The sequence below is a fragment of the Saimiri boliviensis genome, chromosome 8 (genome assembly GCF_048565385.1).
Source record: "Saimiri boliviensis isolate mSaiBol1 chromosome 8, mSaiBol1.pri, whole genome shotgun sequence".
In the NCBI taxonomy this organism is placed as follows: Eukaryota; Metazoa; Chordata; class Mammalia; order Primates; family Cebidae; genus Saimiri; species Saimiri boliviensis.
The window spans coordinates 92,981,608-92,996,735 of NC_133456.1; the positions used below are offsets into that span (position 1 = coordinate 92,981,608).

At 38.7% G+C, this 15,128-nt stretch overlaps 1 protein-coding gene across 12 annotated transcripts in view; it reads right to left on the reverse strand.

The window, feature by feature from the left end:
* Window positions 1-15,128, reverse strand: part of CNTN4 (contactin 4) — a 979,069-nt gene that overhangs the window by 244,223 nt on the left and 719,718 nt on the right. For all 12 annotated transcript variants that reach the window (XM_074404876.1, XM_074404882.1, XM_074404881.1 and 9 more), the window contains one exon: window positions 10,464-10,559. In XM_074404876.1, coding sequence (XP_074260977.1) covers window positions 10,464-10,559 — 96 coding nt within the window. The remainder of the gene's footprint in view (window positions 1-10,463; window positions 10,560-15,128) is intronic.

A 15,128-nucleotide genomic window follows, 5' to 3' on the forward strand; every position in this document is an offset into this window, starting at 1 on the left:
TTTAAAACTATATATTCACAAATACATTTGCATGATGCCTTTCATGAAAGTAAGCACAGACCAATTGTCAAGAGAGAAGCTGGGTAATTAGAGCCATCATTAAGTTCTTGGCTTCTGCCCAATAAAGCACATGGAAACATGTGCACAAAAGCAAATGAAGAAAAAAGGAGTTAGAAAACAAATTTCCTGATATTTATTTTGCTATTTTTTAGTCAAATTATTATCTTTTCTGAATAATAAGGTATTTAATTAACTGATATTTATTAAGTAGCTGAGTCTATTTCTAAGTGCTATGGCCAGGAACCTGCTATAGCTGTAAAAACACCTTAAGCATCTCTCTTACTAGAACTAAAAGAAGAATTAAATTAGGAAGTATATAGCTACTATTTTTTGAGGAACTCTTCTCAGAAACCAGACCACCAATTCTCTATAAAGTTACTTTAAGAAACTGGAGGCTCAGGCCTGGCATGGTGGCTCATGCCTATAATCCCAGTACTTTGGGAGGAAGGTGGATCACGAAATCAGGAGTCCGAGACCAGCCTGGCCAAGACGGTGAAACCTTATCTCTACTGAAAATACAAAAAGTTAGCTGGGCATCATGGAGGGTGGCTGTAATCCCAGCTACTTGTGAGGCTGAGGCAGAGAATTGCTGGAACCCAGAAAGTGGAGGTCGCCATGAGCCGAAATTGCGCTGCCACTGTACTCCAGCCTGCGTGATGGAATGAGACTTTGTATCAAAAAAAAAAAAAAAAAAAAAAAGAATAAAAAGATAAAAGAAACTGGAGGCTCAGCTATATAAAGTCTATAATTTTTCTATGACCACCAAATGTTTGTTACTTATATAAATTTATTTTTTCCAATCATAAGTATATAGTTGTTGACATCTAGGCATTCAAAAGTATAGTAATGAAACATTCAAGTTATTTTAAAAAGAGTTGACAGGAAAATTCAAAGTCAAAAAGTATGTCAGTAGCATCATAGAATATACTTCACCAATTTCAGAGATAACTGACATCAGAAATATCCATCTCACTTCTCCTTGTCGTATCTGGTAGAGGAGAAGCAAATCACTCTTGTAGACATGCCAGGCCCCAATTCCTCCCTTTTGCTTCTTTTGCTCATTCTTTCTTTGAGCTAAATGATCTCATGGATGAGAGAAGTGGAGCTGGCCTTTGGTGTAGTGGGGGCAAATACTCCCTCCTGGTGGTCTATCCTCTCCACCCAGGCCATTTGGGTCAGACAGTTTATCGCAAGTAGTCCCTGATTACTGTGGCTCCTTTTTTTCTGCTCAATGGGTGAAAGAGGAGATTTAATGAATGCAGAAAGGTATCACCTCATAAACGGTTTCACATTATTCCATGTTGATTAGATCACTAATGTGCTGTAACTCCCTCTGATTGGCAAAGTGGGAAGAGAAAAAAGGGAGGAACTGGTCAATTATATTTTAGATAAAGGAGTCCAAGTTCATATCTTTCAAAGGAACATGGTACAGTCAAGGAGCACCAAATAAGATCACTTTAAGAATATTTAATTCCTGGATGGGCATGGTGGCTCATGCCTGTAAACCCAGCACTTTAGGAGGCTGAGGTAGGAAGATCGCTTGAAGCCAGGAGTTTGAGACCAACTTGGGCAACAAAATGAGACCCCATTTCTACCAAAAAATAAAATAATTAGCCCAGGGTGGTGGCTCATGCCTGTAGTCGTAGCTACTCAAGAGGCTGAAGTGGGAGGATTGCTTGAGCCCAGTTTCAGCCTGCAATGATCCATGATCATGCCACTGCACTCCAGACTAGGTGATAGAGTGAGACCCCGTTACATGAAAAACAAACAAAAGAACATTTAATTTCTGATTTTAAAAAAGGATATCTAGTAGTCTATGATGTTGATTAACCTATCATTACCTAATTGTTAACCTTTCCCCTCTGAATTAAGATTGATGTCTACTTAAGTGAATATATAAATTTCCTCTGTTATGAAATGGAAATCAGAATGCATGTTCCACAAAAATTATATTGTAAAAGGTGGTTTAACTCAAGAATGTTTGGCTGACTCTCACATTCTTGAAGAATGGCATAGTAGCAGTATTTCAAAACAATTCCCAACCAACATTTTAAACCTCATGTAAAAGCAAGTTCTAAGACCAGATGATAAGAACCCATATTTTGCCTTATTACAGAACCTTTTCTGATTCATTGATTTCCAACATGATCAGTGTTAACCTACTGGGCGCCTACGGTTTTTAGTTTATTTGCAGGTGATAAGGCATCTCTCAGGGAAGTCAATTCTCAGGTGACACAAAATGGGTATCAATAAGCAGCTATCTCAGTGGTGGCCAAGAAACAAACACTCAGGACCCGAAGACCATTAGCTATCCTTTCTTATTTGTGGTTTCAAAACCAGGAACTATATTTGGGCACTTCTCTCATTATGCACACACAAACACACACGCACAAACACACACACACACACACACTCTCTCTCTCTCTCTCTCTCTCTCTCACACACACACACAGACACACACACACACACACACACACAGAGAGAATGAGACAGAGAGGGAGAATATGAGATGACTAAAGTGAAATGCTGGGCCTTTCCTTGTTCTCATATGTACCTTCAATCATGTTCCCAATATGGCCAGAAAAGGTGATCAATACTTAAGAGAAGTGTTCTTATAATGTTTTATGACAATTAAGTGATTGTTAATTTTGTAACCATTTAAAAGTCTCACATTCTGCTTTTTTAAGCTGCCACATAAAAATATATTTAAGACAACATTCTTTAGTCTATTAAAAATACTCTCAGCATTATTTCAGCAGTATTTTTAAAGTCCGGGATCCTCCCAAGTCTACCTAGTACCTTATTTTTCCTAAGGAAATGGAGTCCAGGCACATACTGCACACTAAATAGAAAATGCAAATATAAAGAATCACACAGGGTTCGGTTTATGAGAAGACTATTGGTAGAGTTTACCTTAACTGTAAAGTCTTTAAGAGCAATTGCTAAATGTTATAAGAATGACAAATAAAGCCACAATGCCAGAGCATAACCAATTTATGTTAATAATAGATGTAAGTTTCATATAAATCTCTTGGGAGATGTATCTGAAAAGCATTTGCCTACATCAAAGTTGTTATATGAATGTAAATCAAGAATCACGTATCTCCAAAGATGAGCAGTTCTCTGATTTAACTTTGATTTCAAGCTTAAGCAAATGAAAACAATCAAACCAAGCCTAATTAATAAAATCATGACTGTCTGGAAGTGTTGACTGTGCAAATTGCTGCCACATTTGTTATGATGTCTTTTTATCCTCATAACAGAATTGAAAGTTTTACAGGACAAAGATGAATTCCATTTGGTTGGCTTTATAGTAGTGTGTGAGGATTTGAAAGTGATGCTAGGAACCCAGATATGGGGAAGGAGAGAGAGCCTGAAAATGGTAACGAGAGAAAGGAGAGGGAGTAAGCTGGAAGTAGAGGGACTGCTTCCTAAGGAAAGTTACCAGCTGCCCAAAGCACAGCTGACAAACCTAAGACCCAGCCAGGTGAATGTCAATAGCCTAGGGTGTCTGATATGATGGGTAGGGCCCAATAACTAGACTTCCTAGACTTCAGCTATACTTAGAATGCAAAGAATAGCATGTTATGGTTGGAGGTTTGGAGTGGGGCTAAAATGGGATTTCATGCACCTTTGGGTAAGAAATGAGAACAATAGCTAAGCTAAGTGTCTGGACTGAGGAGGCACCTGAAAATCTTAAATTATATAAAACTGGTAAACCTGGGAGCCAGTTTGGGGAAAAGAATGAGAATAAGGCATTGAATGTGAAGTTAGGCAGAGCGAGCAACTTAACTTGAATGTGGACATCTTGAAGATTATTATGCTGGGAATAGAGGATGCTAAATTTCAGCACAGTATGATTAGTCCTGGCTCAGTGACCTATCAGCATAGTTTAGACTAAGTAAGAAACTGGGTGAGTATAATTCTGAAGGTGATATCTTGATACCAAAAGCTGAGTATGTATAAGAAAACAGAAACAATTTCTGGGTTTGTCTGTTTGTTTGCTGTTAATACAGGATCTCACTCTCTTGTCCAGCCTGGAGAGCAGTGGTGTGATCATAGCTCACTGCAGCCTTGAACTCCTAGGCTCAAGGAATCCTCCTAACTCATCTTCTCGAATAGCTGGGTCTATAGGCACACACCACCACACCTGGCTAATTTTTAAAATTATTTTTTTTAGGCTAGGCATGGTGGCTCACACCTGTAATCCCAGCACTTTGGGAGGCCAAAGTGGGTGGATCACCTGAGGTCAGGAGTCTGAGACCAGCCTAGCCAACATGGCAAAAAACTGTATCTACTAAAAATAGAAAAATGAGCTTGGTGTGGTGGCACATGCCTGTAGTCCCAGCTACTCCTGAGGCAGAGGTGGGCAAATCATTTGAACCCAGGAGGCAGAGGTTGCAGTGAGCTGAGATCATGACCCTGCATTCTAGCCTGGGTGGCAGAGTGAGACTATCTCACAAATAAAATAAAATAAAATAAAATAAAATAAAATAAAATAAAATAAAGTAATAACAGTAGTAATGATTATTTTTTGAGGTGGACTCGCCCTCTTGTCACCCAGGCTGGAGTGCAATGGTATCATCTCGGCTCACTGCAACCTCCGCCTCCGGGGTTCAAGTGATTTTCCCACCTCAGTCTCCTGAGTAGCTGAGATTACAGGCATGCACCACCACGCCTGGCTAATTTTTGAATTTTTAATAGAGATGGGCTTTCTCCATGTTGGCCAGGCTGTTCTCGAACTCCCAACCTCAGGCAATCTGCCTGCCTTAGCCTCCCAAAGTGCTGGGATTACAGGTGTGAGCCACCACACTCGGCCAATAAAATTATTTTTTAGAGACGAATCCTCCCTGTGTTGCCACGTTGATCTCAAATTCCTGGGCTCAAGTGATCCTCCCACCTTGACCTCACAAAATGCTAGAATTACAGGCATGAGGCACTGCACCTGACCAGAATGCTATTTCTAAGTATGAATCCCTAGGAAAAGCCAGACTTTTTTTAGTTTTTCATTTCCTTTATGAACAAAAACATGAAGTCAAAGGTAATGTCTAATATAACTATATTTTATTTTGAATTATTTTAAATTGGCTGGTACAGTGGCTCATGCCTATAATCCCAGTACTTTGGGAAGATCACTTGAAGTCAGGAGTTTGAGATCAGCTTGGCCAACATGGTGAAACCTTGTCTTTACTAAAAATAGAAAAAATAGCTAGGCATGGTGGTGCATGCTTGTAATTCCAGTTACTCAGGAGGCTGAGGTGGGAGAATCTGCTTGAACCCAGGAGGTAGAAGTTACAGTGAGCTGAGATCATGCCACTACACTCCAGCCTGGGTGACAGGTGAGACTCCATCTCAAAAAATAAATAACTATATGAATTATTTTAAATAAAAATTTCATGTAAGAAATGCTCAGCCCTTCTGCCTGAGTGATGTGGAAATCAAAGCACTCCATCTCAGCAGGGCCAGACCTGGGCTACTTTTGTAGATGATCCAAGTGAATGGAGCTTAAATCTGGAGCTGCCTCCAAGTCAGTGAGTCAGCTAGAGTTTTATGGTTTTGTTGTTTAGTTCTGAGACAGAGTCTCACTCTGTCACCAGACTGGGGTGCAGTGGCACAATCTTGACTCACTGCAACTTCTGCCTTCTGGGTTCAAGCAATTCTCCTGTCTCAGACTCCCAGGTAGATAGGATTACAGGTGCACAGCAGCACGGCCCACTAATTTTTGTATTTTAAGTAGAGATGGGGTTTCACCATGTTGGCCAGGCTAGTCTCAAACTCCTGACCTCCCACCTCAGTCTCCCAAAGTGCTAGGATTACAGGTGTGAGCCACCATGCCTGGCCTGGTTTTTTTTTTTTTTTTAACAGCCTTGGGGACTCTACCCCAGATTTGTGGAATCAGAATATCCTTGTGAACAGGTTGGACACCTACGGTTTTAACAAGCTGCCCTCTAGTTTCTCAAGCTGTCAACCCCCACTGGCCAGAGGTAGGGTGTGCGTGGGAACCACAGCTGTGAATGAGGGCATCTCAAACTTTAATGTGTATATGAGCACTTGGAGATCTTATTAAAATGCAAGTTCTGATTCAGTAGGCTGTGGTGGGGTCTGAGATTCTACCTTTTTATCAAATTTCCAGGTGAGACCAAAGCTGCTGGTCCATGGACCACCCTTTGAGTAGCAAGCACCTTGGTGACATATAAAAGGAAGTCATGAACAAAAACCTCTTTTGATGAACAGTTTGTGAGGATTTTATTGATGAATAACCTAGAAATTTTTGTATATTGGAAGGAAGAATCTCAAAGTTCTTCTGCTCAATGTCTATTTAATGAGAGCTTGGTTAAAGGTCATGAATTCCTGGTGCCCAGTGACCCTGGAGTTGACAGAAAGCAAAGTGGACATTCTGGACCTCAATAATCTTTGTTTCTAATAGGAAGGAGCACCAAAGAAAGCCAGAGTCCCTCAAAGTGATTTCTACTTTTTAGTGTTTTGTTCTATTCAATGGTAAAAATCTATGCAAAAACATCACATCTGAATTCATAGATATAAACCAAGAGATGACAAAGATGCCACACATAGTAATTGGTAGAGTGCTGGAAATACCTGCTGACTGAAATGCTTTTCAAAACAGATTAATTGCTGCTCATTTTTCTGCTACCCTAAGAAGGTCTGACATCGCACAGCTTTCGAAATAGGACAGGCAGCATCCCTTACAATGGATTTCATGCCATTACTCAGTACCCCACTGATATAATAAAAGGCTGACTCATTTCCTTTCCTCTGCATGATCTGTTACAATGGAAACCAGGAGACCATATGCTGGGTCTAAAATGCTCAGTATGCCAAGTGGCTCACAATGATTCTGCCAGTTTAGGGTGACACACAGTCCAGAAAAGCGGTGAGAGAATCACTGCTGTACTGTTGCATTGGAGCCTTTTGAGAAATTGGAAGGATTTCATCAGATAATCATTGTCTCCCTTGCCTGAAACTGATGGATGGCTGAGATGCTCTCTTATAACCTTGAAGATCTTTTTTGTTCTTTTCTCAAAAATTTCCTAGCCGTGCCGGCTTTGCCCACAGCATTACTATGCATGCCGTTTCTAATAGAGCTCATAATAAGAATGTTTATTTCCTTGTCTTTCACCATCAAGATTGTCAGGAATGTCAGCACAGCTCAAGGAACTGGATTTCAGAGCTGCTGACTGCTGCCAGCAGAGACAGGTGCATTTCAGTAGATGTCTATGGAAAATTTTAATACATTTCTCTGTGGGAAAGGGAGAGTAGTCAGGTACTTCACTGTGCAGCAGCACAGCATCACTTCATGTGTTTTGCCTTTCCTAAAGAGATCATTATACCAGAGAGTAGTGGTATTTTATTTTCATATACCTAGAAGATTAATTTTTAGATTTGCAGTCATGTGATGAAAGCTTAATGCAGTGAAGGTAGCCTGCAGGAGAAATTAGTAAAATCTACAATTTTAATTTTGATCGGACTTCATATTAAAAGGAGAAGTGTTAGTCTGAGTGAACTTCACCTGAATCTAAATATATATCCACAGTGGAGTGGTTGTCTCATGTAAAGGACAGGCCTTCAATAATGCAAACACACTTGATAAACAAGATGTTTAGCCCTTATTGAGTTATAATTATTGATATAGTCAATAGGGATTTGAGAGACTTCTTTAATCTCTTCGTTTTATACATAGGCAGAGTGAGGCATAAAAAAAATTGATGATATTTTCCCAGTATCAAATAATGATTTGAAACAGAAAGAGGATAAAAACTCATATCCTGGACTCCAGATTTAGTGCTTCTGATACTAACTTGAAAGGAAAATGAAATTCTAAAGAATAATCCCATTTTCCAAACACAAACCTTTGAAATCAAACCTAGATTTTCTGTCAGTGTTCAAAAACCGGAAATCCTAACAATTCCATGTCCCTGATCCAGACATAGAGGGGAACCTGGCTCTCCCACCCTTCCTTCATATGTAGTATGCTTGAAATACACACATTTTACCTCCTTTACTAATTGCTATTTTCTGCTGAAAATGTTAGCTCAGAATTAGATGAGAAAGGAAACACTGCAACTTTTGAATGGAGGACAAAAATAAATGTGTTTTTCAAATTCGAAATTTAAAAAGTTTCTTCTTTTAATCATATGGAAGGCAAAACTGAAAATTAAGGCAATAACAAGAATAGCAGATATTGAACTAAACTTCAGCCTGAGCTTCCAAGAGTAGAGTTTATCAATCTTGTCATTACAGATCTTAGTGAAATCCTAATAAATGTCACTACTTATTAAACCTCCACATGACTGAATCCTTTATGTGCAGTTATATTTGCCCTTTAGTCATTATAGGTCCTTTAAGTTGACACTTCAAGTTGCCTACACATCTCTCCATACTCTCCCTTATTAACAAAATTATGATATTTTCCAGGTCATGAAATATTTGATTTTTCACTCTCCTTTGCCACTGGGGTGATCAATGAAATGGAGGCAAAGTCCTCAAGCAAAAAAAAAAAAAAAACTTTAGATAACGAAGGTAAATTGAAATGGACAAAAACAAACTTTCGCCTTTTGTCTTTGCTTCTTCCCATGTGATCTGGTTTGGAATGCAGACTTCATGCCTCATCCACACCACATGCTCAGCACTTCAGAGTGGGATCAGTGAAGGGCATGAGTCCTAGAAGACATCCTCAAGAAGCTGTGCTAGCTTTAGATTACATACCTTTGAAATTCTTGCATGCCAGCTGGGTGCACTGACTCACCCACCCCTGTAATCCCAGCACTTTGGAAGGCCATGGCGGGTGGATCACTTCAGGTCAGGAGTTTGAGACAAGCCTGATCAACATGGTGAAAACATCTCTACTAACAATGTAAAAATTAGCTGGGTGTGGTGGTGGGAGCCTGTAATCCCAGCTACTTGGGAGGCTGTGGCATGAGAATCGATTGAACCTGGGAGGCAGAAGTTGCAGTGAGCCAAGAACCAAGATCACACCACTACACTACAGCCTGGGTGACAAAGTGAGACTCTGTCTCAAAAAAAAAAGGAAATCTTGCATGTGAGAAAAACAATATTGTGAGCTGGGTTTTCAGTTATTTGCAGTTAAATGCATTCCTAACTGATGTAGTTGTTATGAGTCTCCACAAAGTGATCTTAGATTCTATGGTCAAGGCACTTTTTTTTCTTGGTCTGATCCTGTGATACTGTGATTAATAAGAAATATGTAAATACATATTTCATCTATATCCCAAAACTCTTGTAATTTCCTGAATGATACTGGTGAGAAGAGTGTCTTTTGTTATTCATAAATAGGCCCCTTTCAATTATACTTGAGTTTATGCTAATGAGGTGACTCTTGGTGAAGCCCTTTGACTGGTTGTCAGAGGAACCAACCAAATAATTAAAAGGTTAAAACTTTCAGCCTCTTTATTCCCCACTCCTGGGGATGGGAGAAGGGCTGAAAATTGAGTTCAATTACCAATGGCCATAGATTTGATCAATCATGCCTACATAACAGAACCTGCATGAAACCCCTAACCGACGGGGTTTGGAGAGCTTCTGGGTTAATGAACACATCCATATGCAGGGAGGGTCCACAAGGGTAGAAACTCCTGCATCAGAACCCTTCGGCCCTCACTCGCTCCATATATTTATCTGGTTGTTCATATGTATCTTGTATAACAAACTGGTATGTTAAGTGAACCATTTTCCCTGAGTTCTGGGAGACATCCTAACAAATTATGGAAGCCAAGAAGGGAGTTAGGGTAGTCCCTACTTTGTAGCCAGTTAGTCAGAAATATGGGCGGTCAAGGCTTTGCAAGTGGCATCTGAAATGGAGGCAGTTTTGTGGGACTGAGCCTTTATCCTATGCGTTCTGACGCTAACCATCCTAGAGTGGTTAGTGAGGTAGTTAGCGTCAGAATGGAATTGAATCATTGGACAGCCAGTTGGTATCCAGAAGATTGGAGACTTGGTTGTTGGTGTGGAAAAAAATGCATACATTTGGTATCAGAAGTACTGTGAGCAGAAACAGCTCACAGACAGTTCAGACCATCCAGGAGATGAAATGACGCAGGGCCATCTTTTTTAACCCAATCAAGTTGTAAGAAGTATGAGTCATTTAAATTACACTGCATTACCAAGCAATAGCATTCTGACTTTGGTTGACTCAGGTGTCTTTCCTCTTGTGCCAGGTAGACAGCAGTGGGGTGGAAAATTTGCACAATCTGACATTTTCCTACATTAATGATGGGAGGCATTCACAATCTTTTTTCCTCTACATGAAGGGGCTTCGGGAATCTCTGTAAATGACACCGTCCACTCAGCTGGTGTCAGAAGGGAGAACATTCAACAAAAAAATAACAGTGAGTGAAGTGTACACATGTCAGTGCATTTATATGTACCTCCAGAATGGGGTGGCGGGCCGCACAGCAGTACCATTCCTTGACCTCGGCGGACAGACACAGTGCTTCTTGTTCTCGTTTTAAAGTTGTCAAGATCTGTTGGGAGAAATAAGGGGAAAAACATTTAAAGTCCTAAGATATCATGGGAAAGTATCACTATTTCAAAAGAGAATCATTCTGCTCAAAACAGCATTGGTAGCACCCATAACAAAGGAATTCACGAGACCTTCTTTTTATACAATGTTGTCCCATCTTCCTTGCTTTTATGGTTATACTGTTCACTAAAGTATCCATTTGCCACATGTACCTATTTTGATTTAAAAGAATTAAAATTCAATACAATTTATAATTCAGTTCCTCAGACACTAGTCACGTTTCAAGTGCTCAATAGCCACATGCACTTAGTGATTACCATATTGGCCAGCAGAGAAATAGAAGACTTCCATCATGCCAGAATATTATATTGGATAGTACAGGTCTAGGTGAAGACACTAAAGATGTTAAGTGACCTGCCCAAGACCTCTCTGTATTTAAATATCATTATTGGGATGCAAACTCTTGTTTTCTGACACAATTATGTTCACTTCACAAACCATTCTATTATATGCAATTATACTTGTCTCTCCATACATACCCAGTGTGTGACTCTCTCTTTATACACATACACAACTCTCTATAAAATGTACAGATATATATACAGATACATAATTGTTTTAAAGTTCTTGTGGTATACTTAAAAATGTTTAGAAGGTAGTGTTCATGGTTCTTTTTAGAAGAATGTTTTATTCCCTCAAAAACGTCAAGTCTGGTTAGAGAGATAAGACATTTCTAAACCCAAAGATCACAGTTTAATAAGCAGTTACAAGTACAAATGAGTTAATATAAGAAATATGTCTAATAAAGTGAGACATATTGTTGTTCACGAAACAGTTTTTCTTCCACCCTCCCAAATGTAAATCTCTCAATGAGGAGTGTGTTAACTGCCGTTTCAATTTTTGTTATTATATTTGATTTAATAACATTTTATCAGATTTGAGGACTTCCAATTCAAGCATGTTGTGCAGGGCTGCAAGCCATCTGGCTGTGCACACTAGAGCAGAGTGACATTTACTGATGATTTCCTCCATGCTGGCCATTTTGGTAAGTATTTTATGATTATTATCTCATGTACTCCTGACAACAATTGGGAAGGCTGAAGTTACAAAGTAGAATGTTTCCACATTCAGGCTTAGTTTCAAGGAGTGCTAAGGATATTTTTTAAATTGCACATATACGTGTCTTAATTACCAGATTCTTCTAGAATTAGGGATCTTTTAAGTTTATATATTATTGTCTTCATCACTTATATATTCACAAAAATTCCATTAAGTACTATCTGATTGCCAGCTCAGAAGGCAAGCATTGTGAGAACACAGCTTCTGTCCTGTTAGGGCTCAAGATGGCAGGTCTGACACATAACACCTAATCATAGCAACCCAGAGATTTCCAGGGTTGGGCTGTCAAAAGTGCACATGAAGGACACATACATGCTCAGCACAAAACAAATCAGTGTTATGATTTGAATTATATTTCTGATGTAATAAGCTTCTTTATATTCAATGGACACCAAGTGAAGGTAGAACATGGTATTTTTCTTCTCTTTATGGAAACGGTCTGAGATTTCTTCAAAAGGAATTAAGCCAGGATTTTTAAAAACTTTGTCACAGAATGAATATTTTAAACCATTATCCCTAAAAGTGGCACTGAATCAGTCCGAATTGTCACTTCTGAATATAGGTTCTTAGAGTAAGTCATCTACATTTTTGCACAGATATCCCATTCAATTTCGAGAGTTGCATGAAAAATTAAGAGTTGAGAGACAGTAGAGATCAGGCATCATCTAGGCAAAACCAATTATGGTTTCTGACCAGAGAAATAGTATTAAGAAATGAGCAAGAAAACGAGAAATAACTGCAATGATTTTTAAATATCTTTCCTCAGTTTAAAAAGACTGAGGAAATGTGCTTTTCTTCTTAGCTTATAAATTCATTCACTTCTATAAGTTTTAGGCATTTGAAGTATATCTCATTAAATCTCGTATTTGAGAAAATAATCAGAAACATTTATTAGTTATTAATTGAAATAGATTCCAAATGATAAACCATTCCTATACAGCAAATAGAAAGACTGTATTTCGGCAAATCTGAGTTTGAAAACCATCTCTGCCACTTATTAACTGTGTTGACCTTGGGCAGATCTTAATTTTCTCATAAATATGATGGAATGAATGTGCTTTGTTTCAACATAAGAATCAAGTGAAAGATTTAATGAGATAATCTTTGAAAGGGCATGAAGACAAGCACAAGATGTTTCATGCTACAAGGTTGGTGCTCAGTATGCGTTTGTTCTGTCCACTGCAGAATGTTGTGATTCAGTGGCAAAGCATACCCCAAACATTCCAATTAAGGAAAGGTTTCAAATAGCAAATGCACATTCGAGTGAACTGTGGATGTGAATCAAGGAGCATGATATTTCTGCACATGTTTAGGAAAGGATTACATGCCCCAAATTGTTCTTTTCAGTTATAAATATCTATCCATATCCTAACAGTTGGCAATATGACAGTTTTCTAAGTAAAAGAACTATGTGTATAAATGGGTATTATGTTGAAGTTTGTAAACTCATGGTTAATTAAGCCTTTACCACCAATATTTCCACAATTATTATTAGTATTAATTTATTTTAATTTTTTCCTATTAGTTATGGGGGTACCTACTGGTGGTATCTGGTTACATTAATAAGTTTCTTTTTTATTTTTTGAGATGGCGTCTTGCTCTGTCACCAGGCTGGAGTGCAGTGATGGGATCTTGGCTCATTACAACCCCCACCACCTGGGTTCAAGCCATTCTCCTGCCTCAGCCTCCCAAGCAGCTGGAACTACAGGTGCCTGCCACTCTGCCCAGCTAATTTTTGTATTTTTAGTAGAGATGGGGTTTCACCATGTTGGCCAGGATATTTTTGATCTCTTGACCTCATAATCCACCTGCCTGGGCCTTCCAAAGTGCTGGGATTACAGGCATGAGCCACCATACCCAGCCATGAGTTTTATATATATATATTAGTTATATGATATGTATCTATCATATGTGTTAGTTATTATATATATCATAATATGTGATATATATGTGACAAACTAGTATAGTCACTACAGAAAACAGTGTGGAGATTCCTTAAAGAACTACAAGTAGAACTACCATTTGATCCAGCAATCCCACTACTGAGTATCTACCTAGAGAAGTCATTACTCGAAAAAGATTCTTGCACACACAAGTTTATAGCAGCAGAATTCACAATAGCAAAATCACGAAACCAACCCAAATGCTCATCAATCTTACTGATGTAGAAGTGTAGAAGTATTTCCTGTTTACCGCATCTCCACCAACACCTACTGTTTGTTTATTATGGCCATTCTTGCAGGAATAAGGTGGTATTGCATTGTGGTTTTGATTTGCATTTCCCTGATAATTAGTGCTGTCAAGCATTTTTTCGTATGTTTTTTGTCCATTTGTATATCTTCTTTTGAGAATTGTCTGCTCATGCCCTTCGCCCACTTTTTGATGGGATTGTTTGATTTTTTTCTTATTAATTTGTTTGAGTTCACTGTAGAGTCTGGATATCAGTCCTTTGTCAGATGTATAGATTGTGAAGATTTTCTCTCACTCTGTGGGTTGTCTATTTACTTGGCTGACTGTTTCTTTTGCTGTGCAAAAGCTCCTTGGTTTAGTTAGGTCTCAGCTATTTATCTTTGTTTTTACTGCCTTTGCTTTTGGGTTCTCTTGGTCATGAAATCCTTGCCTAAGCCAATGTCTAGAAAGGTTTTTCCAATGTTATCTACTAGATTTTTTATAGTTTCAGGTCTTAGGTTTAAGTCCTTAATCTATCTTCACTTGCTTTTTGTATAAGGTAAGAGATGAGGATCCAGAGTCACTTTATCTCCAAAGCCTTGGTACTTGGGTAATGATCAGTAGCGGCAGGCATTATGAGACAGAATACATCATGGATAATTCTCTATCACTGTGACCACCACACTAATAGCAATGATAGAATTGATTTGCAAAATGTATTGCAGTCATGCTATGTGGCCAAGTACTTTTCTTATTTGATCTCATTTAATTCCATTATGCTTTAAACTCCCAATTTATAGGTGCTACAGCTGAAGCTCGGGGAGGTCCAGCACCTTCTTCATGTGCCTAGGATGTAGCCAGAACAAAGACACAAACTCATGTTTTGTCTCTCTCCAGTGTGACTGCTCTGAAGCACCATAAGCTATGGCTTCCTCACTGATTGCATAAAGTCAGTGAAAAAGAGCTTTCACGTCAATTACTAGACATCCCACATACACAAAAAAGTACATTTAAATAAAATTTATACTCAGTGAATAATGGAAAGAAAATAAAGGAAATAAAATCAAGAGGGTCCAAGATCTTTTTTGAGAAGTAATAAAAGTAAATAAGAAAAGTTAATTTATTTAGGTCATCATTAATGAACCAGCCATCACACATATGGACAGGAAGAGCTGAAGCTATTCACAGGTGGGATAACCCAGAGGAGGGTATAAAAAGTTTAGTTTAAAAATGGCCAAGAATTAATGGGATCATACCATGCTTCATAGTTTAAGAATCCACA